This window comes from Marmota monax, unplaced genomic scaffold (assembly GCF_021218885.2).
Source record: "Marmota monax isolate L192 unplaced genomic scaffold, Marmota_monax_Labrador192_F-V1.1 WCK01_AAM20220418_F8-fsc00035, whole genome shotgun sequence".
Lineage (NCBI taxonomy): Eukaryota > Metazoa > Chordata > Mammalia > Rodentia > Sciuridae > Marmota > Marmota monax.
Genome location: NW_026691961.1, coordinates 8401095 through 8423847, shown reverse-complemented (window position 1 = coordinate 8423847; position 22753 = coordinate 8401095). Strand labels below are relative to the sequence as shown.

The 22753-nt window shown below is 54.9% G+C and overlaps 2 protein-coding genes across 10 annotated transcripts in view; one reads left to right on the top strand and one right to left on the bottom strand.

Moving 5' to 3' along the window:
• The window catches only part of Unkl (unk like zinc finger), a 38938-nt gene extending 26916 nt beyond the window's left edge, over window positions 1-12022 (top strand). For 5 of the 6 annotated variants that reach the window (XM_046441855.2, XM_046441836.2, XM_046441844.2 and 2 more), the window contains 5 exons: window positions 6802-6894; window positions 7069-7296; window positions 8179-8375; window positions 8477-8731; window positions 9495-12022. In XM_046441855.2, coding sequence (XP_046297811.2) covers window positions 6802-6894; window positions 7069-7296; window positions 8179-8375; window positions 8477-8731; window positions 9495-9650 — 929 coding nt within the window. In that variant the 3' untranslated portion in view covers window positions 9651-12022. Of the gene's footprint in view, window positions 1-1582; window positions 1705-6801; window positions 6895-7068; window positions 7297-8178; window positions 8376-8476; window positions 8732-9494 lie in introns of those variants that run through there. The other variant, XM_046441871.1, reaches the window with a different exon arrangement.
• Window positions 12000-22704, bottom strand: Gnptg (N-acetylglucosamine-1-phosphate transferase subunit gamma). 4 transcript variants are annotated; one of them, XM_046441886.1, is made up of 11 exons: window positions 22599-22704; window positions 22471-22528; window positions 22330-22397; window positions 13408-13462; window positions 13254-13337; window positions 13084-13177; window positions 12897-13011; window positions 12743-12825; window positions 12542-12673; window positions 12383-12464; window positions 12000-12299 (listed from the first exon to the last, which is right to left on the bottom strand). In XM_046441886.1, exons 1-11 carry the CDS (start codon window positions 22663-22665, stop codon window positions 12202-12204), a joined length of 936 nt encoding a protein of 311 aa, XP_046297842.1. In that variant the 5' UTR covers window positions 22666-22704; the 3' UTR covers window positions 12000-12201. The 4 variants fall into 4 exon arrangements, with proteins under 4 accessions (XP_046297842.1, XP_046297852.1, XP_046297870.1 ...); XM_046441896.1 differs by having other exon boundaries at window positions 12550-12673; XM_046441914.2 differs by lacking the exon at window positions 22599-22704 and adding an exon at window positions 14039-14179 and having other exon boundaries at window positions 22471-22534.
• Window positions 22705-22753: the final 49 nt, after the last annotated feature.

Sequence of the window (22753 nt, the reverse complement as noted above, 5' to 3'; positions counted from 1 at the left end):
CCCCATCTTGGGGTCAAACATGTTGCTCTTGAACCATGAAGAAGTTCACATCATGGTTCATATGGAGTTGCCATGGTGCATGACCCGGGGCTTCCCTGAGCTGCACCCTCACTCTACATGTCCCCATCAGAAGTTGGGAGGTCAGCCATGAGGCAGGAGGTCAAAATCTGCAAGATGACAGAACACAACACAGGCTGAGGTCCCAGGAGGCTCTGGCTCCTGACACAGCCTTTCCCCGTCGTGGGAGCCAAGTAGTTCAAGAGGAGCAGTCTGCGTTGAGTGTTCCTGCTTCACACTCCTGAGACTCCTGAGACAGTGGGCTGTTCAGTGTGGGCAGTCAGGTCAAGAAAATTAGATTTCTTTGTCTAGAAGAGGATGCGGGGCACATGCATGTGGGGGTTCTTTTCCCCCACTTAAAAATGAGCCAAAAACCTATTGGCATAAGTGGCATGTTTCAGGGATTTTTAAAATAGATAAGCACAAATTCCATTTTAAAAATAAAGTCTATGATCCCCAGTGTAAAAGGAGTAATGGTAAAATTTGACCAAAACAGCAAATATTTGGGAAAATTAAATCCTCCCTCCCAGATGATGGAGGCCACATATGAGGCTGATCACCTGAGTAAAAAAATGGCACCAGGGTCCATGTACTTTCAAGGGGCAGAGAGGTGGCCCTACTGAGCACTTTGGATTGGCAGGTGTGTTTCTGGTCATTGGGTTCAGCCTCGGTCTGCTCCACCTCGTCACCCCTGTAGTGGCCTCAGGTTGGCACAGGGTCTCTGAATCACCACCCACAGGTAAGGAGGCAGATAGTGTTTCCTCAAGGCCCATCTTGACTCTGGCGCCGTTTTGGTGCTTGCTCTACAGTGAGCTTTTACTCCCCAGTGCCTCCTCCACTGTTCCTATGACCACCACCCCAGGTCTCAGTGCTGCTGCATCTTGACAAGAGCTAGTCTTGGAAGGTAGCCAATCCTCAGCTGTCTTGGCCCAGGAGAGGCTGCCGAGGACCCACTTCCCGGGGCCCAGGGCTCCCCCTGCCCAAAACTCGCAGCCCTGCTGCCTGAGACCCTTCCTGTGCTCTGTGGTACCGGTCACAGGAAGGGTTTGGGGACCAAGAGCGTGGGCTGGATGGCTTTTTCCCGTGGCGTTTTAATTCAAAGCACGTGGCGCGTTAAGGAAAGGTGAAAGGAGCGAGGAGCTATGGAGTGACTGCTGCTTCCAGATGGCCTGTTTGGGGTCTGGCGCTGGCCCTGCCGCCGGGTAGATTTCACTCTCCGCAAGAATAGGCCTCGGATCAGAACCGCGGAGCGCAGGCAGTGCACCGGGAGTGAGGAGCAAGGGCGGGCGGCCCGTGGGGTTCGCGTGGGCCAGGTGTACCCCGGGGCAGGCGCTGGGCTCCCAGGCCGCCGTGGCCTCCGCAGAACGGGGCGCGCCCGGCGAGCGAGCGCCCTGCTCGGGCGCCCGTTCACGCGCACCTGCTCGCCAGGTGCTGCGGAGCGAGCGGGGGCGGGCCGTCACGTGGGCGCGGGGTCGCCGTGGGGGCGGGGCCGTCACGTGGGCGCGGGGCGGGGCGCGGGCCGGGTTTGAATGGGCGGCGGCGGCGGCGGCGGCGCGGGGCGACCGCGGACGGTGAGTCAGCATCGGCGGCGGACCTCGGGTGCCCGTCGTCTCCGCACCGTCAGGCTGCTGCTCCTCGTCTCCCCAGGTGCGCGTCCCCCCCCTTCGCCACCGCGTGCCCGTCCCTCTCCCCGGCCACCATCCCCCCCGCGCGATTCCTCCTCCCGGGACGCGCTTTCCTTCCCAGGTGCGTCCCCTTCTCCACGGGCGTATCTCTCAGGTGCGCATCCCCACCCTGGTGCGCCTCGTAGGGTCCACGTTCCTGGACCAGGAGTGAGCCGCGAGGTCAGGGCCAGGTTTTCCTGGGGCTGCGCGACGAGGCACACACACGTGTCTCCACTTCGGAAGCCTGTCTCTGCTGGGATGCTTCTGTAGGGGCCTCGCCCCCGGGGCCCTACCGCCCTCTCGGGACCAGCCTGCACCCCTTCTCCCAGGCATGCCTGACCTGCTGCACGTTGCTCTGCACTGCAGCTCAGCTGCAGGTGAGCGCTTGCCTGGGGCTCCTTCATCCCCTAGTCGGAAATGCCTGCCGCCTGCGCTTAACCAGGATAGTGCTGGGAGCAACCTGGAGCTTCGGAGGTTCCCCCTTCTGCCTTTAGCACTGTGTGGTCTAAGTGGCTCGTCCTTGTTGTCCCTGCCCCTGGGGGCCCCGCAGTGCCTTGTGAATGCTGTGTCATCTCTGGAACAGCCGGTGCCAGAGCCATTACTCAGCAGCTTTCTGCTGACTTCTCCTTGCACCCAGGCGGCTTCTGGCGGTTTAGCAGGTTGGTTCTGGGTCAGGTGGCTCCCACAGGCTTCACAGGGCTTCTGCCATCAGGTTCACCTGGAGTTCCAGTGTCTTTAAAAGTGGGTCCTTAAGAATGTTCCATGTGGGTCTGACCTTGGGAGCAGAGGCAAGGCAGGAGTGGGACTGCTGAGGACTCTAGCCAAGTAGTGTCCTCCAAGCTGCTCTGAGCAGTTTCCAAGGAGCAGTGGAGGCCACGGATTGAACAGGCCCCCCGGGTTCCGTCCGCTGGTGACCCTTCCCTAAGCTAGACTGCAGCTGAGGGCTGTCCCAGTTTGGCTCTGCTGTTACCTGCTGAGAGCTGTGCCGCCTCTCCCTAGGGGCCCAGCACCCTCCTGCTGAGTCATGGAGGGGCCTGACCAATTCAATCATTCATGGGGAAGAAAGCCCCCATCCATTCCTTTGTGCCTTAGTTCATCAAAGTTTCTGGAGTTCTGTGGGGGTGGGGTGGGGTGTGTAAAGCATGGGGGTGGGCAACAGGACCTCCTTCACCTCATCCCAGGATTTCAGGTGCAGAAGCTACCACCAGGCTACCAGCATCTGGTGTATGAGAGGTGGGGGCAGGCAGGTGTGCTCTGTGAAGGATCGGGCACTTGTCCTCGGCCTGCCCACTCCAGCCAGTGCTGTTGTGGGCTGCATGCAGAAATGGAAGCAAGGGCATCCCATGCAGTTTTGGATGCTGAGCAGATCTTGGACTAGGGGGTTGTTCTTCCTAAGTAAAGCTGAGTTTGGTGCTGCCCTCAACAGGGAGCAGGGTGGAAAATCAAGGGAGGGGCCATGGAATGCCTGGACCAGCACACTAAGGGGCTTAGGCTCAGGCTCTGTTCTTTCTAGAAAATTGGGACTCTGGGATGTGATGGGTTTCACCACAGAAAGGTCATCCCAGAGCTGGGCGTGGTCATGCACGCCTGTGATCCCACTTAGGAGACTGATCTAGAGGGATCCCAAGTTTGAGGCCAGCCTGGGAAAGACCTTGTCTTGAAGTAAGAAGGGATGGAATGTAGTTCAGTGGTAAAGTGCTCCAGGGTTTGGTCCCCAGTACCAAAAACAAGTCAAGTCACCCTGTGGGTTGCAGGCTTGGGGCAGCTGCAGAGCCGGCCATGTGAAGTCTGGCCTGGCTGGTTTGGGTGGAGGGAGGAGTGCCTCAGGATTCCCACAGGGCTGGGCTGGTATAGCCCTTAGGACCTGCAGTGCACCCGCTCTCTGGAGACCCCTGAGGAGTCACGGCAGTGGTGCTGCAGAGCCCCCAGGCCTTACCTGGTAGGAGCCCCCACCCATGCTGGGGACTGTCCAGGGCGTTGGGGGTTAGGGCTAGAGAAGCCACTGTGTTGGGTGTGGACCAGGCTGCAGGAGAGGGTGCAAATGTGGAGGTGGGCCCTGGGGGTGAGGAAGCTCTGCAGAGGGGGTTGCTCTTGCCAGAGGTGGGCAGGAGGATTAGGCCCTGGTAGCAGTGTAAAGGGGCCACTGCACATGGCTGCAGGGCGGGGAGCAGTTGGGGGGCAGAAATGAACAGAGAGGCTCAGGGAAGACTGGGGTGGCCTGGTCGAGGAAGCACAGAAGGGTCTGTGGGGTTCAGCTGGTCCTGGTGTGAGCTCACAGCATGGGACAGAGGGAGATCCGTGGGTGGAGGGAGCGTTGGGACACTTGGGCTGGGGTCTGTGAAGGAGAACATAGTTGAGCAGTGTCACCAAGTAAAGGTTGGGTTGTGACCCCCAAAAAGACATGGCCAGTCCTAAGCCCCAGTGCCTGTGAGTGTGGCATAATTTAGAAATGGGGTTTTGCAGATGTCAGAGTTCAAGAAAAGGAACTAGAGGGGACCCTGACATGGTCACTAGCATCCTTAGAGGATATGTGGGTGCAGACATTCAGGAGAGGCTGGGGATGGAGCAGAGACTGAAGCTCTGGGGCCATAAGCCCAGGACTACCTGAGCCCTCAGGAGCTGAAAAGTAGGAGGAGCCCTACCCCCAGACTTTGCCCACATCTTGACTTTGGACTGGCAGCCTCTGGACTGTGGGAGGTCATGTTCCTGTGGCTGGGAGCCCTGTATGTGGCCCTCTGCTCACCTGAGGCCCGGACACCAATAGCCCTTTTTCCCTGTAGAGCAGAAGGACCCAGAAACACAGCTCAGAAGTGTGTCCACCATAGGGAAACATCCAGGAGGCAACAGACCTGTTGATCAGGGAGATGTGTGGTGCCCTGGAGCTGCCCCTGGCCAGTGCCCTCCATGCCCTACTCTGGCCTCTGCACTGGGTCTCTACTGTAGCCTCTGCAGGCAGGCTGTCTCAACATGCCTGTCTTTTGCTGTGGCCCTCAGGGCAGCAAGGTGGAAGCCCGGGCCGCATTGCCCCTCCTGCATCTTGCCCCTCCATCTCTGGATGAGACATTCGAAGTCCTGGACCTGTCCTGCCAGTGGCCTTCCCATGGGAGTGGCCGGGCCTTGGCTGCAGGCCAGCCTCTGCCTCCACTCACAAGGCCTCCCTGAGGGATGAGGTCCCTGATCACCATAGTTCTGGCTCATTGGCATTGTGGTAGGGCGGTGAGGACAGTTTTCACCCAGGTGACTGAGCTTTGCCTTGGTGCCCTGACAGTTCTCAAAGCAGAATCCAAGGGAACAGTTTCTTGCAGCACGGCTGCATGTGAGCCAAGCCCTGTGCTCTGCTTATGGATGTAGGGACAGGTTCACAAATACAGGAGGGAACTTCTGGCCATGCTGGGTCCACCACAGGCCTCATGCAGCCATAGGCGAGTGTCGAGGCATAAGGTCTGTGTGCTGCTTGGACTTGGCAGCGTTTGGCCACCTCTTTGTGGGGCTCCTGGGTGCCAGGCATCAAGTGAGGGGTGCTCTGGGGCTGACCTGTGCCCACTGTACCGAGGGATGAGAAGTGGATACCAGCATGACAGGGGACAGTGAGCTGCCTCAGGGATAGCCCCCAAGTCTCCCTGCCCCGAGCCCATGCCCAGTCTTGGGTGCAGCTGGGACTCCAGCAGCACCTGCTGGTGGTGGGGATGGCATCTCTTATGCTGTGGGTATTCTGTCCCTGCATTTTAGTTATTCCCAGCCTTGCTTTGGGCTCACCTCCCCCATGGTTCTTGGGATGACCCTGTGCATAGAATAGGCATCTGCTGGCCCTTCTGGATGGACACGCCTCCCCAGGAATCCTGGCCACCCTTGGGCTCATCCAGCTCTGTGTTGGATCCAGGCCCATTTGGGACCTGGGGTTGTGGTTGGTTGGTAGCCGCCTCTTGTCCTCTACCAGGCACTGTTTACTCTGGGTATAACGTGTGATGTCACTGTTGGACACACCCAGGGGACTTGATGACACCTGCACCAGGCCACTGGAGGGGTGGGCTGAGGTGATGATTTCACGAGCTGTGTGTTGCCCTGGTGGTGCCTACAGGCAGGTGTGATGAGGGTCCCCAGGTTGTCACCTCACTGTGGAGAGGAGGGTTGGAGGCCCTTCAGGGCAGGCAGTTAGGGGTGGCTTGTGGCTGCACAGAGTGGGATTCAGTGTTAGTGGGGACTGAGGGGTCCTGCAGCCAACAGGGGTACAGGTTGGGCCACACAGCTGAGGCCCCATAGGACTCCAGAATAAGCCAGGAGGAAGGTGCCCACGAGACCACTGTGTGCCCTGTTCCCTGCAGAGCTCTTCTGCGGACTTGGCTGTGACTGCTGGGACAGTGATGCTGCTCTGTGGGCGTGTCCTGGCGGCCCCCTCTGGTGGCAGCAAAGGCTGTCAGACCCCAGGGCCAGTCCTTCAGATGCACCCACTCGTGATGCATGTGCTGCAGTCTTGGGAGTCAGATGTGGTCCCCCAGCCAGTGACCTGATCCAGCCACTGAGGCAGCCGCTGGACCCTGGAGGCAGGAAGGGAGGGGCTGAGCCCTGACATAGGGCAGGCTGTTTCTGGGGACAGCGGTCCTGCATCAGGGCACTCCGTCCTGCAGGAGAGGGCCAGGCACCCTGCTAGTGTTGGTGCCTCTGTTCCATTAACAGGCAGGCCTCAGAGCATCAGAGGAGGACAGCTAACAACCTTGCCCCTGCCCGCTGGGTTGGTGGCAAGGGCAGCTTCTGCCCCTAGGACATGGGTCTGCCACAGTCCCGTGTAGGGTCCTGGCCACCGCGCAGCCATCAGCCTCAAGTTCCCCCTCCTGGAGATCCTCTCAGAGTTGAATCTTTACTTGGTCTGATTTGAGGCAGGATCGGGAGGGCAGGAGCTGGGTATGGGGGCTGGAGCGTCCTCATCCTGAGGGCCTGGGCTCTGGAGGAGAGCATGAGCCCTGCTGGCCACTGGTGCCCAGCCCCCAGCAGCCCTTGGGCTCTGGGTCTTGCTCCAGGCCGGGCAGGGTGAATCCCTGCATTGGCCCAAAGGTTCTGTGAGTGACGTGGTCTGGTCTCACAGGTTCTGCCTTAGACCTGCGTCTCAGTGACGTCAACATCGCGTCTCTAGATAAAGACCTGGACGAGCAGGATCCCTGTGACCTTGGATTGTCAGGTGGGCACACTGAGCTGCAGCTGCCCTTGCCACACCTGCAGAGTCCACCTGGCTTGGGGCCTCCTAACCCTTGGCGGGCCTGGGTGAGGGTGGGGTTTGCCACAGTCACAGCCCCAGTCACAGCCTCCTACCAGGGCAGCACCTCCCTGGCGCTCATTTGGCCTCCTTTGTCAGGTCCCAGGCCGCTGGCAGGCTCTGCGCCAGTCACCATCCCGGGCTCCCTGCCTCGCTCACCATCCCTGCAGTCATCCTCATCCCTGTCTACCTCCCCGCTCAGCTCACTCTCCCAGTCGCTGCCAGGGCCACTTGTCTCCTCGGCCATGACGCCCCCCCAGCAGCCGCTGCCCCTCAGGTCAGAGCCGGCCGTACTGGGCTCCGCAGCCTCGTCCTACGGCTCCTTAGGTGAGTGCCCCCTGCCCCACCATCACTCCCGCTGGCTCTGGTGCTTGGAGTATGTCTCAGGTGCTCTTGACCACCGGGCACCCCACCTGCCTGGAGGGGGCAGTGCCACACTCGACCCACACCATGCAGGAGACTAAACCAGCGTGGCGTGCTGGTAGCTGCTTGCGTGGGCTGCGTGCCGGTGGGTGGGCTCACTCAGGAGGGACCTGCTGCCCCCGGTGGTGGGGGTCTGCTGCAGAGCTGGGATTGAGTCCCTAGGAGGTGGGTCCCTGACAACAGCCCTGGGAACCCCCTCACCTCTCCATGAAGAGGGATATGTCCTGCGGACCTGCCACATTTTAAAAGAACACAGTTTGAGATGAGGTCTCGCCATGTTGTCCAGGCTGGCCTCAAACTCAGGGATCCTCCTGTCTGGGTCTCCAAGTAGAGCGTGGGTGTCTAAGTGGCTTGGTCCCCCTTTCTGATGTCACACGAGTAGCATATGTGGCCCAGGGAAATAGAAGCTCCTTGGTCAGGTCTGCACATGGAGTGCTTGGAGAATGGCTGCCCCATATGCTGTCCACAGGAGCCCTGAACTAAGTTCCTTTCCTGTCTCGTCTCCCGAGGGATGGGGCTGTGCCTCAGTGGCAGAGCTCTTGCTGAGCATGCTAAGGCCCTGGGTTCAACCCCCAGCTCCACAAAAAGACTCCCCAAGGGGTTAGGAAGCAGGCCTGCTGGAAAGGCCTGGTGTGACCAGCACTGTGGCCTATGCCAGTTCCAGAATCTGTCCTGAGCTGGTGGAACCTCCCCTGGGGGAGCTAGTCCTGGAACTGGGCTCTGTGAGGGCAGGAGCACACACAGAACCTCCCAGGTCTCTGCACAGCACCATTGTCTCCATACCAGGTCTGAATGGTGTTCCTGGGAGCATCTGGGACTTTGTCTCTGGCAGCTTCTCTCCCAGTCCATCCCCCATCCTGAACACTGTCCCTGCCTCAAGTGCAAGTCCACACAGTGCGGAGCTGGCCCGGGTCAGGCGGCAGCTGGATGAGGCCAAGAGGAAGATCAGGCAGTGGGAGGAGTCTTGGCAGCAGGTGAAGCAGGTGAGGCAGTAGGCACTTGGGCGGGGCCCAGCCATGTGGGTGAGGCAGTGGGCACCTGGGCAGAGCTCACCCTGCTGCCTCCACCCATCCTTGGGTTTCAGGCCTGTGACGCCTGGCAGCGAGAGGCTCGGGAGGCTCAGGAGCGGGCCCGCATGGCGGACAGCGACCGGCAGCTGGCCCTGCGGAGGAAGGAGGAGGTGGAGGCCCAGGTCCAGCGGCTGCAGGAAGAGCTCGAGGGCCTGGGCCTGTCCTCACTGCCTGGGCTGCGAGGCTGTGGTGACGTGGGTGCCATCCCTCTGCCCAAGCTGCACTCCCTGCAGAGCCAGCTGCGCCTGGATTTGGAAGCTGTTGACGGGGTGAGTGCTGGGGTGTGGCAGTGCCAGGAGCTGTGTTCTTGGAGGGATGGGGGCCTGCCTGGCGAGGGTCTGGTGCTACTTCTGCCCCCCGCCCCGCCCCGCCCTGCCCTGCCCTGGGTACCTCCTTTCCCGCCAGGCTGGCCCCTGCCCTTCACCTTCATGCTCTTCCCCTGCTTCTAAGTGCTGGCAAGCAGGAAGCTGTGCCCTCCGTGGAGAAGGTGGGCCTGTCCACCTCAGGGGGCAATGGGAACTCTGGGCCCTTCCTAGGAGTGATCACACCAGGTCCCTGGGCCCCACCTTTTATCCCGCCTTTTTGGCATAGCACAAAACTCACCCATTCAGCGTGGCTGGAAGCCCCTTTCACACCAGGTCATCTTGTGGAGCCTCTGGCAGGTTCTGTGGCCCTGCTTCCCCCTCCAACCGTGGCCAAGGCCACAGCTTGCACCAGTCTGGCTGCATCCACTTGGTCAAGGGTCCTGCTTGGCCCACATACTGAATACCAAGCTGCTGCACCTAGGCCCAGTCGTCGTCTTAGCCAATCCCTCCCCTGTAGCTGTAAGTGGCTCAGGACCGGCTGGCGGCTCCCCTTTGTGGGGCCCCTGGCCAGGTGTCCGCTCAGCCCTGATGTTCTGGGCACCTCTGATCCTGAAGCCGCAGCTGCTGTGTCTTCCTGGGATGCTGCCCTCTGCCTGGAAGACCCTGGGCCCACTGGGCTCCACTGGGCAGGTGGCCTCAGGCTGAACCAGCCGTTCCTTCTCCACAGGTGATCCTCCAGCTCCAGGCCAAGCAATGTGTGGCCTGCCAAGAGCAGGCCCCTAGCACCGTCTTACAGCCCTGCCAGCACCGTGTCCTGTGCGAGCCGTGTGCAGCCAGTGCGCCTGAGTGCCCCTGCTGTGAGGGTCAGCCCCTTCCCTGGTGACCAGAGGTGGGGCCTCATTCCCTCCAGGGCATGGGTGCAAAAAGACTGCAGAGTGCCACAGTCACGTCTGGTGCCACCATCAGGACGCAAGTCCATGCCTGTTGCTACCAATGGCCTTTGTGGCACTTTTATCACCCACCACATCCCACTGGTGTCTTCAAGGTATTCTCCAAACCCTAAAGCACCGCAGAACCCACTTCCTGTCCCCGTGGTAAGTACCATGGAGGCCAGGTTCAGTGGCACGGTCCTGATACTGCAGTGGCCAGGCCACTGGGGGGTCTCTTCAAAGCACTTTGTAAACCGAGGAATTTAGTTTTAAATCTTATAAGCTGCTTTCTAGGTCCATGTTTTTTAATATATGATAACATGAAGCTTTATGTGTACTGTGAACTTGAACTTTCCCATCAGTTGCTGTCAACTCATAGTGTGGTGAATATATTAGATTTCATATTCTGAACTACTTATGAAATGAACATTTATCTAGTAGTAATGCCAACCTAGGATTTTACATTTTCAAATCAAGTGCAAACATAGTATTTATAAGCAGAGTGATTATTGAGATGCGCGTTTGGATGTTCTCGACTTTACCTAAGGAGCTCTTTCCCGAAGTGTGCAGGGCATGTGCACCTGGCTTTGTTCTGGCACAGAATAGACCCAAGCACTCGGGCCCCTTTAAGTGCCTGTGCCTTGCACAACAAGTGAAGGAATCGGTTCCTTTGGTTTTTGTCTTCTCCTGGAGGCTCTGAGGGCCAGTGTGGTCTCAGGAGTGTGCACCAGAAGGGGTGGATGTTAGGACTCTCAGATCCATGCTGTAGACAGCTGTGTTCCTGTGGAGCTTCTCAGATGTCTGGGGCACCCTGGTTCTTCTTGAATTGGGAAACCTGCACCTCCCACACTGCAACTGCCCACAACTCTTGCTGACCTGACTCGAGAGACTGCAGTGGCAGTGCATGGTGTCCAGGGTGATGGCATTGGTGACAGTCAATTGAGTCATACATCAGTTGTGATTAGAGCTCATCCATGTGACCAGCAAGGTGCCTCTGTGGCCCGGGGCCCCAGCTCTGCCATGCTGCCCCTGCTCATCAGCTCCTGGGGCCACAGTGGTGCCAGGCAGCCTGGCCTCAGACTGTGGCAGGAATGCTGCTAAGAACAGTCTGAGGTGCCTGGGGAGAGAAGAGAAGTCTGCCGTGTTTGCAGACCTCACCTGGGTGAGCAGAGGGACATCTTTCAGGTGCACTGTGGGCTGGGTGCCTCCTCCCAGGGCTTTGCCAAAGACTTTAAGTAGCATTTTCTAAAGTGCAAAGTGACTAGGTAAACATTTTCATCAGTGACCAAATTAGAATGTATTTAATACAGTAGACTACTTAAAAGCAATTTCTAATATAAGACAAACCGATAGAGAGATTCTGTCATTTCAAAGGAAGTGAATCCGTGACGTCCCACAGCTAGTCCACTACAGAAGGTACCTATGGACGTGGGTTAGTGGCGCTCCTGTTTCTTATCAGTGATGACCTGTTAGCTCAGTACCTAGACATTACATATATTTTGTGCTACTGTTTTTGCTGTTTATTTTTGTTAATATTTATGCACTTGTTTCCATTTTGGGCCTTTGGTCTTTTTGGAGATAACAAGACAAAATTTATTACTGGTGTCTAGCCTAAACATTTTCAAATCATAGACCTAAAACTCAGCTGTTTTTAATGGTTTATCTGTAATAAGCTACTCCGGCCAGCTCTTTCTGTGGAATTTGGCCAGTGTTCTCGTGAGTCTCCAGTGCTGCTTCTGGGGTGGGGATGGTGGCAGAGGTGAGGGGCCACAAGGCAACAGCTAGGACAGCAATGGTGCTGGCCTCTGTGCACTGGCTCTTCTGGAATCAGGAGGGCACTGGAAATAGGTATGCAACAAGAATTGCCCAGGAGTGGGTCTGCAGTGCAGGATCCCAGGATGCTACCCACTGATCTGTTCTGGGCGCCCAAGAGCACAGCAGTTGGGGAGGCTCAGGGTCCCGTGGGCAGGTGATGGCGGTGGGGTCCTGGGCTAGGGGTGCTGAAGCCCTGTGGTGACTCTGTGCTGGTGTTCCTGATGTCTGTCACCCTCTAGTGTTCAATCAGTGTCCCACACTGACTGACTAGCCATGGAGGGGTGCAGGGTGTGGATGCTCCCTGTGGTGTGTCCAGCACTTAGCTGAATGTGCTGAGTCGGATTATCCTAACCCAGAAGGTCGTATTTATAATGTGTGATCATTTACTTGTAGAAGACCATTTAAAATTGTTAACATCTGTTTAAATTTTTTTACACTATATGCAATGGTTTACAGAACTCATGGAATTATTTTTATCAGTATGGGAATTAATTAAAACTTTGAATCTTTATTTTGTCTGTGTTTCTCAGCACAATGCCTGGCCAGCAGGTCCTCATGGGTGCCTCTGCCTGGTGGATAGGCTCGGGGGAGCCTCATCTTCCCTGCATAGGTGGGCTCCAGGGCTCTGCCTGCCTGCTGCAGGACACAGAGGCTCTGCACTGTCTCCTCCTGCCCACGTGGCTGCCCAGGTCAGGAGGTGTTCCCACGCAGTCCTGGATCACCTCTCAGCTGCTCTGAGACCCCGTCTGTGGGAGAGTGCTGGCCCAGGTGCTCAGAGTGGGAGGTTTCTGCAAGACACCAGGCAGGCGGTCAGGTCTTGCCCCACGGGCAGCAGACCTGAGGCGGGCTGGGGGCCCTGGCCCTGGCTGACCTGTGGGCTTGGCGTGGGGGATGTGGTGCTGGCTCAGCAGACTGGCAAGCCTCTTTATCTCCTTTGACAGTTCTGAGTGTGCCTGGAACAAGAGTTCCAGTGACAGGTGAGACCCCTGTGGGAGACACCAAGACTAGGAACCCTGCCCTTTCTCTCTACCTTCTTACAGTTGTCCAGGGTCTCAAACCCCAGGCCTGTTGTCCCTCCTTCTTGCTGGGTGGGTTCCTTTTCTCCTGGACCCTTTAAGTAGCCAGCATCCTCAAAAAGTGCCCTCAGCGATTTCTCATAGCCCTGAAGGTGGAGGAAAGAGATGGAGCACCGATTGGGGGCCAGCAGGGGGACCCACTGAGCCTCACTCACCTGTGGAGTGATCAGGTCATCAGCCAGTTCCTGCTCCACCTGTCCCCACCGCTGCTGCAGGGCCTCTGGCAGGGTCGGGTACACTGAGAACCCAACAGAAGCCAGGCTCAGCTGAGTCCCCATGCCCCAGCCCATCCCCCATCCTGAGTCCTACCTAACAAAGAATGGGGGTGGCAGACAAGGGGGGTCTCAAAGGTCAACGCATAGATGCAGGTGCTTGGCTCAGACACATGGGCCAGTCGGTTGCTCTTCCCACAGGTAAGCTCCACCTGGGGAGGGAACCTCAGTGGGTGGCTGAGGGAGGACTAGGCCCTCTACCTGGGTACCCGCTCAAGCCCCACCTTGCTCTGCCGGCTCCGGGAGCGGCAGGAGTCACCGTCCCGCATCCACATGCCTGTGAAGGTGTTGTTGGTGATCTCCCACTCCTGCCAGATGCTGGGGAGGAGGGAGCATGTGAGGCAGGGGTGGGGACAGGGCAGGGCAGAGCCTCCCCATCCTCTGCCTTGCTCACCCGAGGATCCCACTGTAGGCGTTCCAGCGGAAGGTCTGCTCATGCTGGGTCACGTTGTGGAATGGGCAGAATTCATACTTGTACCTGGGGGCAGAGGGGGTTTGGGATCCTCGGGTCTGCAACACCCACCCCCTGCAGGCCTACCGGTACTCACGTGGACTCCACCAGGCTGAAGCACTTGCCAGAGAGTCTGAAGAGATGCGCAGGCCCTGGAGAAGGAGAGGGCTACGTGAGTCCAGCACAGACCCGACACCCACCAAGCCAGGGGACACAGGCAAGGAGACCAGCAAGCACCAATCTCCTTTCCCCATAGAGCCAGGGACAGCCTCCAGGTTGCCACCAACAAAAAGCACCATTAAGCCCGCCACACAGGCTCTGTGATGTCCACGTCTCTGTAGAGACAGCTGTGCTGTGCCCAACGCCACTCTTAGCAGGGACCGTACGCCCATGGCTGCCCAAAGAGTCACCAGGTAGGACTGGGAAACAAGCCTTGGTGTGCAGGACTTGAAGGGCAGGTGCAGGCTCAGGAAGATAGGAGGGCCAGTCCACAGAGATGGGCAGAGCTTTCTCAAAGGACCAATTTTCAACAACAGAAATCACGAGGCATACAAAGAAACAAGAAAACGACCACCTAAAAGAAAATTCTACCAGAAGAAAATGGAGTGGGCTGGGGTATGGCTAAGTAGTAGTGTGTGCCCCTTCATCCTGGGTTCCCTCTGTGCACAAGGAACTGCATCTTGGCGAGAAGTTGCTGCCAAAAAGGAGAAAGCAACTAAGGTGCACACCTGGCTTTCTGTCCCTCATTTTTTAGGTGCTGCAGCAGTGGCCTCTCCCGCCAGACAGGATCTCCCACTCCTGGGCTCCAGTGGTCCTCCTGCCTCAGCCTCCAGAGCAGCTGGGATGTGTGTGTGCACCACTGTGTTAGCCTATAGCGACACATTTTATCACTACCATGGAGGTTACATAGAACACCCTCGAGTCATACACATCAACTGTTTTGGTCCTGGGGATTAAACCCAAAGGTGCTCTATCACTGAGCTACGTCCTCAGCACTTATTTTTCATTTTGACACAGGATCTTTGTAAGCTGCCGAGGCTAACCTCAAACTTAGAATCCTCTTGCCTCAGTTTCCCAAGTCACTGGGATCATGGGTGTGCACCACACACGGCTATAAATCTGACTTGAATTTGCACCAACTCCACCAACTCAACTTTACTTACAAACAGGAGCTACTCTTGCACAGGTCCATCAGGCCCGGCTCAGCCACCTATGTTACAGCTCACGTCTCGACTTATGCTCACAGACGTATAATTAGTTTTTATGCATTTGTTTTCTAATTATACAAAACAGAGGACAGCCTGGGCCTGTTTGCCCGTGTACCTACCTCTAGTGGAGGACTTCAGCCTTCACCAGTTACTGGCCAGGGCCTCTACTTTCAGCCAATAGGTTCCATGTGGCATTTCTGCTAAGGTGGGTCAACTAATAACAAAACCCCAGGGTGCTGCTTATCTAGGAATGTGTCCACCCTCTTTTGGTGGGGGTGCTGAAGATTGAACTCGGGCGTCAAGCATATATTCTGGAGCTTTGATGCCTTAAGAGACTTTTTTAGCTCCAAAGACAAATAGATTGAAAGTGCAGGGATGGGGAAGACATGGAGCTGGGTGGCTGCACTGACTACCTCAGAAACTGCTAAACAACACTGCATGTGGACCCAGAGTCAGCTCGCCAAGCTGTGGCGCTGGGGCTGGTGGGACGAAGGGGAGGCAGAGTTCCACCACCAGGCTTGGAGACACCATTCTTCTACCTTTATTTTTCTTGCAGGGAGGTATTGGGCATTGACCTTGGAGCTGTGACCTAGCCCCAGTCCTTTTGCTTATTTTGAGACAGTTGTTGAGGTTGGCCTTGAATTTGCAATCCTCCTTCCCCAGCCTTCCAAGGGATGACAGGCATGTAGCACAACACCCAGCAATATTCCACTTCTAAGGGACGTGAACCACACTGTGAACCAGTGGACCTCAGCCGTGTGCACAGTTTTTCAAGAACAAGCTGCATGTCCCACCACAAAGCCAGCGCTATTCCACTTGGACTGCAACTAGAAATCAAGAGCAGAAGGCTGGACAGTCAACGCTGCTTCCTCTGCAGTGCCGGGTTTGCCTGAGATGTGCTAGGTACCCACTCGACCACTTTGCTATCCCCACTGAAAACCGTCGGCACATTATTATGCAGTGGGTCACAGAAGATGAGACAAAGATACCAGAACCTACAGGAGGCACCTATGGGATGCAGCAGAAGTAGTAAGACAGAGACAACTGCAGAGCTACGGCCAGAAAGCAAAGTGAGCCAGGCACGTTGGCACAGGCCTATGATCCCAGTGGCGCAGGAGGATTGCAAGTTCAAAGCCAGCCTTAGCAAGTCAGTGAGACCCTGTCTCTAAATAAAGATAGGAAAGGGCTGGGGATGTGGCTCAGTGGCTGAGCACACCCTGGGTTCAATCCCTGGTACCAAAAACAAAACAAAAGGGCTGGGATGTAGCTCAGTGGCAAAGCGTCTGCCTTGCATTCGCAAAGCCCTGGGTTCGACCCCCAGTTCCAAAAAAGACAAAAAAAAAAAGAACCCCACCAAAAAAAAAAAAATAAGATTAAAAAAAAAACAAAACAAAAACCCCTCATACTGACTTCACATGCCTAGAGCAATTCGAAAAAGAAAAGCAAATTAAATCCTCAGGAAGCAGAGGGAAGGAAATAATAAAGATCAAAGCAGAGCTAAGTGAAATACAAAAAAATAAACCAAAAGTTAGTTCTTTTGGAAAAAGTCAACAAAACTGACAAAGCTTTAGCTAGAATGAAACAAAGGGAAGCCTCAAATCCTTCAAACCAGAAGTGGAAGTTGAGCTATGCTACCAAATGCACAAACAGAACAGGGTTGTGTGAGAGGATACTCTAGACAGTAACACAGCAGCATACACCAACCCAGGGGACTGCACTGGGGACACCCTGGCTGGTAAGGAGATAGGTGACCAGACTTCTAAAACACTTCCTAACCCCTCTGCACGGCCTGTATTTCCAGCCAGAGCAGATATCATGCCAAATGTCAAACTGCAAAACAACATGTTGAATGTATGCTTACGCTAAAACCTAGGGGGTGTGGGGGGCCTAGGAAACCAGCCAGGTAGAGTGGCTCACATCTGTAGTCTGAGCCATGTGGGAGGCTAAGGTAGGAGACTGGGGCCAACTGGACAAGACAACAAGACCTGTCTCAAAACTATGTAAGTCAGTGGTAGAGCATGTGCCTCGTGTGTGCAGCTGGGTTTGTCATGCCTCAGCACCACACAAGACACTGGCAAACTGAATCCAGTATGTTAAAGGATTATACACGGTGAAGTCACCTTCCCCTCAACAAGGGGAAAATCAGTGTAACATACCACACTTAACAGGGTGAAGGGAAACCTTGACTTAAATTGATACAGTGAAAGTACTTAACAAAATCTAATATGCTTTCCCAATTGAAAATACAGGGGTAATGGAAGGAACTTCCTGAGAAAGACGGGGACACACACCCCAGCTGACTTCAGGGTGAAGGGCTGAAAGCTCCTTAAGACCAGGAGCAGAATGAGGAGCCCTGAGCACTGCCCTACCATGGTGCTCCCTAGCAGAGCAGCCGAGTGGAGGGAGGACAGGGGTGAAGTCTCCTGCTTGCAGATGCCACAGCTTCCAGGAAGAAACCTTAGGTGCCAGCAAAACTTGCCCGGCCAGCCTAATGGTATTCATCTGTATTCCCAGCTGCTCACAGGCTGAGTCGGGAGGAGGCAAGTTTGAGTCCAGGCTGCACAATTTAGAGATGCCCTGTCTCAAAATAAAAAGGGGCTGGGGATACAGCTTGATGGTGGAGCATGCCTGGGCTTAATCCCAGTACTGCACAAATACCCCAACCAAAACTGCACTGAGCCATCCAAGTCCATTTATAACAGCATCAAAACATTCAGGGGAGGGATTCAGAAATAATCCCCTCCAGGAGGGGAGGGGGAAAAAAAAGTACACCCAAAATTGCAAAATGTTGCTAAAAGAAACTAAAGACATGCATGGAAAACACTGGTGCTCTACTCCTGAGCTATTTTTTAGTTTTAAGTGGACACATTTTTATTTTTATGTGGTGCTGAGGATGGAACCCCCAGCCTCATGCATGCTAGGTGAGCTCTCCACCACTGAGCCCCAGCCCCAGCTGCCCAGACCTTTTTTATACTTTATTTAGAGACAGGGTCTTGCTAAATTGCTGAGGGCTGACTTTTAACTCACCATCCTCCTGCCTCAGGAACTCTACCTGGCCTGATTTAATGTTTCTAAAATGACACTACTGGGGTTGGGGCTCAGTGGTAGAGCACTCACCTAGCACGTGCAAGGCACTGGGTTCCATCCTCCGCACCACATAAAATAAGTAAAACATAGGTATTGTGTCTGGGTACAACTAAAAAAAAAATAAATAAAAATGACACTACTCAAACTTAATATAGATTTAATGTAATTCCTATCAAAATCCTAATGACTTCTTTGCAGAAATATCCATTCTAAAATTCATACAGAATCTTAAAAAAAAAAAATTCTTGAAAGAAAAACCAAGTTGGAAGACCTCCCCCTAAGTGACATCAAGACAGTGTGGAGAGGCTATGGCTCAGTAGCAGAGCACTCACCTAGCACATGCGAGGCTCTGGGTTTGATCCTCAGCACCACATAAAAATAAGTTAACAAAATAAGGATTGTGCCTGTGTATAACTAAATACGTGTGTGTGTGTGTGTATATATATATATAAAGTTTATATAAACCATATATATGACAGTGTGGAACAGGTAACCCAGAAAGGGACCTGGACATATAGCCAAATCGTCTGACAAGGGGCCAAGGCCACTCAGCTGGAAGGACAAGCCCTTTGAGGCACACAAGGAAGGTAGATGTCCATGCACTGATCTATAGACACTAGCTCTAGACGGATCCACGAGGTTAAAACTACACTCCTGGAAGAAGATGGGGACGCTCGACAGGGACTTCCTGGACGTGGCACTGAAAGCAGATAACAGCAGCAGAGTCAGGCCAACAGACCTGAGAAGCGGGCATCAGGGGCCCATCCGGAAGTGCACCAGGCACATGCTAGGCTCTGGGCTCTGACCAGCCCCAACCGGAAGGGTATGAGGAAACATGAAGGGCCAGCCATGGAGTGGGAGGGGACACCTGCAAACCACCTGACAAGAGCTTGACATGAAGAATAACAACAAAAAACCCAGCAATTTAAAGACCAGCAAGGACTGGAGAGCCACTTCTCTGATGGAGCCACACACACTACCCACAGGCACATGAGAAGGTGCTCACCACTAAAACCCAGGCGGATGTGCAACCTCTCTAACCACCCACTCTGGAGGCTGAGGCAGGAGGAGCCAGGTTCTAGGCCAACCTTGACAACTTAGCAAGACCTTGCTCAAAAAAGGAGCTGGAGATGTAGCTCAGTGGTAGAGCACCTCTGGGTTCAATCCCCAGTACCAAAAACCCACCCCAATGGGAAACTACTTTGGGGTTAAGACGGCTAGCAGCAAATGCTGGTGAGCATGTGGAGAAACTGGCATCTGAGCTGCATGTGGGAACTGCTGAAAAATTTGGCAGTCTTTCAGAAAGCTGAACAGTCACCACAGAATTCAGCACATCCACTGTGGTGGGGCTGGAAGCAGAGGCTGGGACGGCAGCACACTATGTCCACAGCAGCAGTATCCCTGGCATCTAGAACATAAGGTGCTCGTCAGACCAGTGGAGCTGCGAGGGAGTGGGCACTGACTTGTGCACAGCATGAACGGTCTGAAGATGCCTCCGAGTGCACCAGGCCTGGCTGACACCTGGCTGCCCATACCTGAGCACCCATCTCCTCCTCCTCTTCACAGCCCCCTTCCAAGAACCATAGCTGGGACTTCCCCCCACATCCACCACCTACCCACTGAGGATTCCTGAACAACTCTGCCCACTGGACCCACTCACAACTCCTTCGTGAATATCCCCCACCCTGAGCAAAACCAAGCTCATGGCCTGGCCCCCAGCCTTGGGCACCCCATCATAGTGAGAGACCCCACTTCTAAGGCTCCTTCAGCCATCCTCCCAGCCACTTGCTTCTGCCTTGCCCCCTCCCCAGATCCAAGGTCAGGCCCTGCCAACACCTAATCTTTCCTAGCCCCCACTCCTGCCCACCAACACCAAACCAAGGCAAATTCCTTGGTGTCATGCACATCTGCTGTGCCCCATCTACCTCTCCACACCACAGCAGCTCCAGATCATCCCCTCAACAGCCCCTGCCCATCTTGTTGCTGAGCTGGGGCACAAGGCTCCTAAAGTTGGTAGGGACCCCAGCCCCTGTGCTCCAGGGTCCCCTTCCTCCTCAGTATATCCTGCTGCTTTCCTTCTGAGACCTCCAAGCCCACCAGCAATGACCACCACATGTATTTCCGTTTCAGCCTAATTCTCTCCTTCCTTGGGCTGAAGTTGTGGTTCAGAGGTAGAGCTCTCGCCTAGCATGCATGAGGCACTGGGTTCAATCCTCAGCACCACATAAAAATAAAATAAAGGTATTGTGTCTGCCTATAACTAAAATAAATATTAAAAAAAAAAGATAATGCCTCCCTCAGTCATAAGGGGGTATGTGAGGAGCCATGTTGCCAATGCACTGGCTCTAGGTTTATAGTCAAAGAGAAAACAATTAAAACACCCACACCTGCCATATGTTGAAGGAATGTCAATGCAAGAAAAAATTAAAGTGCACACATCTGACTACACAGCTACAGAAAAATCTATTCTGGAAAAAGGACACCACATAACAAAATGAAAAGATTGATGAACTAGGAAAAATTATGTAACTTACATCCAAATGAAGTGGCACAGTCCCTAACACAGAATTCCCAGAAAACACCAAATTAATGGAAACTCAAGTAGAACAAAATGGAATGACTGTGCGCACATGTCTGCACATGCACACAGAGCCATGGTGCTTCTGGCTGCTGTCTGGCAAACCTGTGGCCAGGAGTTGTATAGGTGGAGTACAGTGTTGCCACTCTCTTTTAGAGGCATGGCACAGCTTCTGTGGAGGGCAGTGTATCCACGGCAAAAGCTCCATGAAGGCACTCTTGGGCCAGCAATTTGCCTCCAGAACATCTTCTGGAGCACACCTAGGCAGCTGCACAGACCAAGCCCCACTACAGCAGAACCTGCAGCACCAGTCTACACGCAAACCCCAAAGGCCATCCGCTGGAAACATGGGAAAAATTACGGTATACAATGGCGTGTTAGAAAGGGAGAAGGCAGCAAAAGACTCAGCAGAGAAAAAAAGCAATTCATGCTGGGGCTGTAGCTCAGTGATAGAGTTCTATGCTAGAATAAGTGGGTCTCTGGGTTCCATCCTCAGTACCAAAACAAATAAAAACACCCCACAACCAAATATAAGGTAATCCACAGAACAGGGGAAAAGATTTGCAAACCAAGCTGTGCACAGTGACACATGCCTCTAATGTCAATTACAAGGGAGACTGAGGCAGCAGGATCCCAAGTCTGTGGCCAGCCTGGTCAGCTCAATATAATTCCATCTACAAATAAAAAAGGGGCTGGGGATGTAACTCAGTGGTAGAGCATGTATTTAGCATGTGTAAGGCCCTGGGTTCTCTCCCCAGCACCAAAAAAAAAATAGAAAAATTAAAAATACAAACCTTGAGAACATGATGCTGAATGCAATATGTCAGACACAAAAGGACACAAATTACAGGTATGCCACCACTCACAAGGTACCTACAGTGATCAAATTCAGAGACAGCAGAATGACTGCCAGGCCTAGGTGGGGAGTTAGTGTTTGATGGGCAGTTTCTGGCTGGGAGTATGAGAAAGTCCTGGAGATGGAGGTGGTTATGGCTACACAGCAACCTGATGGACCTAATGCTGCTGAATCTGCTCACTTAAAAGTGGTTAAAATAAAGCTGCGAATGTAGCTCTTGCCTAGCACCCAAGGCCCTGAGTTCAATCCCCTGGGGGCCTGTCCTGGAAGGGTGCATCTTTCTTCAACCTTGCTTCTGCTTCCTGACCTCACCTTAGCTAAGCAGCTTTCTTCCACTGGGTACTTCCCCCATCATGTCCTACCTCACCAGGGTCCACAGTGCTAGAGTCAGCCATGTATGGACTAAGATCTCTGGAGCCATGAGCCCCCAAATAAGTTGTCTCTAAGTTGTTCTTGTAGGGCATTTTGGTTACAGTGACGAAAACGCTGATTAAGACACTGCTCCCCACCCACATGGCATTTTCCATGCCCATTCTATACAGTCTTTCTTACTTCCTGTCTACTGCCCATCCTGCACCCTACTTGCAAGGCCAGCTCCATGAGAACAAGCACTGGTATGTGCTGTTTACTTCTGCTATCCCAGCACAGGTTCTGACACACACAGGTGTTCAACAACAAATCCTTGGGTTTCTGTGTTTTCTCCCAGCAGACCCCTGGAGAAGAATGAGGAGTGTACAGGGAGGCCATCAGAACAGCCCAGGGTTTCAGTCCCCAACTGGCTTGAAGGCTTGGCCTTGTGGAGTTGAACAGAAGGCAAGTGAGGTGTCCTCACTGTCACAGGCAGCACTGTCCTGAGAACTACAAGGAAGTTCTGCGTGAGACTATTTCTAACGATCAAAAATGTAAACCACCTGAATTCCTGCAAGCCTACCAAGGTTTAGACTACCCAAACAGCAAGTGAAAAGAAAACTTAAACCCATCACCATGAAGACATACAGTGAGTAACAGCGACAACGACACATCAGCCAAATACTTCTATAGTACTACTGTTAAAAGATTTTAGAAAGAGCAAAGATCGCAAAACCTTACTACACGTTTTGTACGTGTGCACTATAGGAATGAAGGCTCGGGGACGCCTGTGGAAAGACACACACCAAAGCGCTAACAGCGCCGCCTCCAGGGAAGGGAGGGGAAGGACGAGGCCAGCGGGGAACCGAACCCCGCGCGAGAACGCTCTGGACCAGCGGACGCAGAGCCCGCGTCCGAGGCCGCCCGTCGCCATGCACTCACCAGAGAGCGGCGATGGCTCCCGCTTGGGCTGCAGGCGGTTGGTCTGGGGCAGGAACGGGTTGTTGAGCCTAGGGGGATAGCAGGTCAGGGCCGCCCGCCGCGCGCCCGCACCGCTCGCCCGCTCGCCCGCCGGGCGCTCACCCGAAGGCGTTGGGCTCCTCCACCACCTTCATCTTGGCCGCAGCCGCTGGCGCGGGCCCTGCGGGGAGGGAGGCAGTGAGCGGGCGCGGGGCGGGGCGCTCGGCCGCCGGGGACGGAGGACCACTGACCGCGCGCCGCGAGCCCGAGGAACAACAGCAGCAGAAGCAGCAGCACGCCGGCCAGCCCCGCCGCCATGGCTCCGCCGCGCGTCACATGACACCGGCGGCCCGCGTGGAGGCGGGGCCGGAAGTGGCGTCGCCCGAGCGACCGGATCGAAGCGGCG

What these genes read in the sequence shown, in the direction of transcription:
- Gnptg (XM_046441886.1), bottom strand. Translation starts at nt 22,665, where the DNA reads ATGGCGGCGGGGCTGGCCGGCGTGCTGCTGCTTCTGCTGCTGTTGTTC. An exon ending in ATGACCTGATCACTCCACAG is followed by an intron (nt 12,674 to 12,742) that starts GTGAGTGAGGCT and finishes CTCCACCTTCAG; the next exon opens with GGCTATGAGAAATCGCTGAG. An exon ending in CCCCCACGCCAAGCCCACAG is followed by an intron (nt 12,300 to 12,382) that starts GTCAGCCAGGGC and finishes GGTGTCTTGCAG; the next exon opens with AAACCTCCCACTCTGAGCAC.